This window comes from Protopterus annectens, chromosome 2.part1, assembly GCF_019279795.1.
Source record: "Protopterus annectens isolate FY-2018-M chromosome 2.part1, PAN1.0, whole genome shotgun sequence".
Taxonomy (NCBI): domain Eukaryota; kingdom Metazoa; phylum Chordata; order Ceratodontiformes; family Protopteridae; genus Protopterus; species Protopterus annectens.
This window is the reverse complement of record NC_056729.1, coordinates 1,875,440,279-1,875,445,884: the sequence shown is the minus strand read 5'-3', so window position 1 is coordinate 1,875,445,884 and position 5,606 is coordinate 1,875,440,279. Positions and strand designations below refer to the sequence as shown.

General features: G+C 35.3%; 1 protein-coding gene across 1 annotated transcript in view; it reads right to left on the bottom strand.

Moving 5' to 3' along the window:
* Positions 1–230: 230 nt before the first annotated feature.
* LOC122794673 (probable N-acetyltransferase camello) overlaps positions 231–5,606 on the bottom strand; it is a 9,708-nt gene continuing 4,332 nt past the window's right edge. Inside the window, exon 2 of the mRNA XM_044063297.1 lies at positions 231–3,766. Within this exon, the coding sequence (XP_043919232.1) occupies positions 3,043–3,744 (702 nt within the window). The 5' untranslated portion in view covers positions 3,745–3,766 and the 3' untranslated portion in view covers positions 231–3,042. The remainder of the gene's footprint in view (positions 3,767–5,606) is intronic.

Here is a 5,606-nt window from a genome sequence, read left to right as displayed (position 1 = left end):
ATGACTTCACCAGTCAGTGTTAATTACTACTGTCTAGCACAAATGCCTTTGATTTGTTACTGTCAAGTGTTCACCTTGTTGCCCCTTCTGTAATGAGTTATGAGTATTCTGGTAGAATTGAAATGCTCTCTCTTCCAGACATTTGACATTGCTGATGGGAATTTTCAATAACATTTCCCCCACCTCATTCCTTAAGAGGCAAAAGGGTTCAATAAAAGAAATTCCAAGAATGGTTCTCACTTGCTTTTTATCTGAAAAGTCACATCAAAAAGTTTTTTTTCCAAAATACTTGATTATTGAAAATCCTACAACAATCAGATGTAAGCAACATATAGCATATAACACTATACTTGGGTATGCAGAATATATAAATCAAAAGCCAACAGTAACAGGATAATATGAAAAATGAATACAAAATTATTTCAGTGATAATGCAACAGCAAAATATTCATTTTAATATCACATATTGCACAGTAAATATAAAACAGACTTTATGATGATATTTCTAATTTTGCTCTCCAAATGTATTATTTATTTATTAGAATTTATAAAATAGCAATTAAATTTAAATGTGATAAAGTTTTACACTCATCCATTTGGGACAGATATAACGCTTTATAACTGTACCAGATATGGTATTGGACTCTTCACTGAAAAACATTCCCTTTTCAAAGTTACTTATACTCTGTTTATGATCTGTTTTGATGTTAACATGGTCCCTGCTAAACTGACTTCATATTATCCTGGTACAGACTCCAGCTTTGTAAGAAGGTGGAAGCTGGACTTCTGTTTATGGTTTTAGATTTGCCAGTCAGTCATGTTATACAGAATTTTATTTTCATAAATTTAAAGTTTTGAAAATTATGAACTATCACAGACTGGCAACAAGTAATTCTGGGTGTCTTTCAAAACAGATCATAAAACAGACTTGTTGTAGATGTTGCATTACCAAACTCTGGTTAAAGTTTCAAGAAAAGTCAATGTCCCGACTCCCGCTGTATGAACATCACAAAAATGACAGTGGTTTGGAAGTCAACTTCAGCATTTAAAAAGCAGTTCAGAATACACTGTATCATGGTGGAAAGTCCCAGATTTAGATCATATAACTTTAGCCATGTTCACTGGGTCAAAAAAGATCTACTGAAATGTGATCAGTTAATGAATACAAATCATTTGCTTTATTGTATAAATATGACATATCAGCTGTAGCAGATTTAGACTATATTTTCAGTCTATAAAGTCTTACTATGATCCATTAGAACTTGATTTTAAAACAGGATCTGGGGTTTAAACATTCATCTCCTGTTTTCAAGGTGTAACTTTGTTTTTGAGTTTTCCAATAATTTGGCAGTTTTTGTTCAAAAGTTTGACAGCAATTATATTTTGAGTTTGTTTGGAAGTATTTTAGCAATATATGTTTCAACCATAAACATACCGACGTTGACCAGCTCTTAACATGTTAGCTGTTGAGGCCAGATGGAAATTTTACCATGTTTGGCTTAAGCTATATTTATAAAGATGTTAAAAGAAAAAAAAAAGTGTATGTATGTAAGGATCAAGGGGAAGGAGATAATGTAAAATACTGAAAAAAGTAGTACGAGTACATACCATTCAATTGGGATGATTTACCTTATTATGGGATGTACTGTTAATGCGTTAAGCAGTTACAGCTGCTTTGAGAAGTTAGAAGTAGAAATAGTAACCTTAACTAGCTGCCAGATGACTTAATATAGGCCATTGGGAAGATGCCTTAGAGGTGTGTTTGTGTGCATGTGGTGGAGAGAGGCAGAAAGAGAGACAAATAGCAGGAGAGGAAAACAGGCAAATGTGATTACTGTTGGCGTGAGCTGCTGACAGTCATTATACTGCAGAAGAGACTGAAATGATACAAGACTATTTACATATAAATGTATTAAAGTCTCTGGGATGGATGGATTTGGAGGTGGGTATACAAGGACCCACAAATGTGATGCTAACTTCAGCAGGAGTCATTCATTCAGCTCGGGCAAGATACCTTCATTGTCTTGGTGACCTGATTGTTATCAGTAAAAAAATTAACCCCCCCAAGGGAAGAGAAGGACTAATAGCACTATTAGGAGAGAGTGTTGGAAGGATGCAAGAAAGGGGGAATAGAGATGGAAGGAAGACAGTGTTTATGCTAAAATAAAGCAGGTAAATATTGTTTCATATCAGTCAGAACTAGTAAATAAACAATGTTCAGTAAGCAGAAACAAACAGTAATATAAGTCAAGTAAACATGCAACAGCTACAATAAAGTGACAGAAGAGAATATGGTAAGAAAATAATATGGATGGGATAAGGAATTTATCTAGTAAGAAAGGGTCGATGAAACAGAAAGTGCAGAAGTGAGAAGGAGGAATGGGAAGGGGTGAAAAAGACAGGAGATGAAAGTGATATGTGACATAATGAAGGCAAATGGTTGATGGAAGTCACTTTTGAGTATACTTGTTTCAGTAGGAAATAACGCTGAGATGTACTGGTCTTGCTTTAGCACATGCATTAGACCGTAGATCAGCCAGACTGCATTTGGTCTCACATAACTGAGGAGGACTGGAAACAAGTCACTAGCTTCATAAGTCCTAGGACTCAAATAAACAAAAGCACTTCAGTAATAAAGTGATGGCTATAAGATGAAGGCACTGAATATAAAATAGGGATAAGAAGGTGAGAAACAGGACAAAGACAGGAGACAGAGTTGGTACTTCACATGTTTCAATGTAACTTCAGAAATTAGATGGAATATGAAACTGTACTATATAAAGATAGCATCAAATTCAGAAGGCAAGATTTCAGGACTGATTGAATGGACCCAGAAGCTTTTAACTGCTATCAAAATCACCTACACACTCATTAAACTTACCTGTTAGCTGAACTCCAGGCTCAGACACAACTGTTTACAGTCTGTTTTTAACATTCAATTATTTTTGATTTTGTGCATCTAATAGTATGTTACATTAATAAAAAGACTAGGATAAGAGTTATTCCAAAGCATTATGTTCTCAAGAGCAGGAAAATGGTTTCCTACATCATGCATGCCCTCCCTTCTACAGGTACTGTTGGAATATTATATCTGTAGTGATAAATGGGAAGGTTTAACACTAGATTTATCACAGAATTTAAAGGTATTTTAAAACTTGTCTCTTTGTATTTCATAAATCCAGTACTCTCATATAATCTTTGGGCTGGTACCTGCACTATACTGGTACCTAGAACAACAGCCTTATAACCTTGTTGTCGCGCAAAGTCAATGACAGTCCTGCATAGTAACTTGCCAATTCCTCTGCCCCTGTAGGTTTTTAATACAGACATACGTCGTAGGTCCAGATGTTCTTTTGTTTCTGATGCTGGGCAACAGCCAACTATACCGACGATACATCCATCTGACTCTGCTACCCAGAAACAAGAATTGTGACTCTCCAGGTAGGACTGATGAATATACTTCATGTCAGAATCAAGGCTGCTTAGAATATACTGGTTGCATCCATCAATAACTCGATGTCGGAAAAACACCACCAACAGCAAAATTCCCAGTACAGCCAGGAGGAAGGAACTGGTACAGAGAAACAAGATACATAACACAAACACGAGTCCCAGTATGCAAGGTATTTTTTTGAGCATGTACACCACTATTGCAGAGCGGACCTCACTCAGTCCAGCAGTGAAGATATCCCTCACAGTTTCATAGTCTGAATCCTCATACCTTCTGATGCTACAGGATGCCATAGCACTTTGATAAGGAAATGCCCTAAGAAAATGAAATTAAGATATTTACACAGTTCAAATTGAGCACATTCAAAAACATAAAAGTTCCTGTTGTGTTTAACGAGTTATACCTACTTGAAAATGCTAAATGACCTTCCTCACAAAACATTTAATTTTCCAGACTCTAAAAATACCTGCTTATATTATTTACCGGGATAAACTACATATCTATAATGCCATATATACAGTGTTAGATAAAAGGGCAAACAACCGGATACAAGTTCTGTATTGTATTCTGTGCAACATTCTTAAAGGTGGAATTAGATGATGAAATACCACAAACATGGGTTGGGTGATGGGAAAAGGAGAATAAAAGAAGGCTGGGCAAACAAAATGTTACTGACAGTATGTGTGTAGATTGAATGGTAATGGAGATCTAGTTAGTTGTTTACAAAACATTATAAAAATTCTATTTACTGTGTTCATTGTGACTTATAAAAATACAGTTTAAGGCCTAGAATGTAATGAACAGTACTACTGTAAAGATTTGTTTGTGTTGCCATTTACATTCCTGTAGTAACCCTTATGGATCCAGAGATACGAACATTTGTTTGCAATGTGAGGACAAAAACTGGTTTTGTCAAAAAGCTAATGTAGCGATCAATGGAAATTAAGAATACAAGTCTCCAAAGCTCCATTGGAGTGAATGCGTTAAAAACATACAACTGAACAAACAACAAAACATCTTCTAATAACTATGGATGTAATTCTATGTCAAAATTGAAGAACTTAACATGAAGCAGACCAGCTGACAGGTATGGAGTCCAGCAACAGTACTTTATTTTCATTAGTGCAGCCATTAGCTGTTACTGAAAAGTCAAGGAATGTTAACTTCTGTAAAAATGTATTTGTTATTCCTGTGTACCTTCCTGTGAAGAAAACAGAAAATGGACTTTTCTACATATTACTCACTCTCTTTCTATTTCTTCCTCTTATTTAAGTTAACTGGAGGTGGGCTGTCTGATAATTTATGTAAAACACTACCTACTAGTTGCCGTATTAATTTTTACAGTGGAAAATGGTTGTGTTGTTATTCCTGCTTAACACTGCTTAATTGTTATAAATAAATAGTTACACTTTATATTTCACTTTTTTGTTGCATTTGCCATTATTTTGTGTGTTGAAGTGTTCTTCCTCCAGCCCCCAGCCCACACTGCGAATGTTCTGCCCAGTTAGATATCCCAGTTCTTCCTGGGTGTGTTCTACAGAGTCGTACTTAAGAAAACCAAGAAGAAACAGAATAAGAAATCAGGCATTTCTCATACATTTTACTGTGTTTGCAGTTCAGGGATAAACTCAGATGTAGGATACTCTGGGTAAATAACTCATAGAATGGACATGACACAGTATACATATTAGCGGTGGCATGGTTTGTTTCTTGTATTTGTTTTAATTAGCCTTTACTGACATAATTAACAATGGTCCTGTCTTTATAAAAAAATTACAGTACATTTCCTTGGTTTCAGTTTGCACAGACAGAAGGCGACACTAAAATGTTTCCTTTTATTCTTGACTCTAAGCATCCCAAATACCTCCTGAGATGATTGGGGAGAGACAGATGAAGGCTGCCAGCCTAGTCAAACAGAATTCAATACATAATTCTATCATTTGTATAAATAAATGTAAAATACAGGTGTGTGTTTTTAAATGAAAGTAAAACACTGTAAAAATTGCCCCCTTGCTGTAAAGAAAAACCTAAGTCAAGCCTTTCAAATGTGTTTTTTGAAATTGAAATGATTTTATGACATTCTTTGATCTTTAAAGTTGGTCCTGGACAGGCTGGCTGAAGACATTCTGTCTATTGTGTTAACTAAGGACTAATT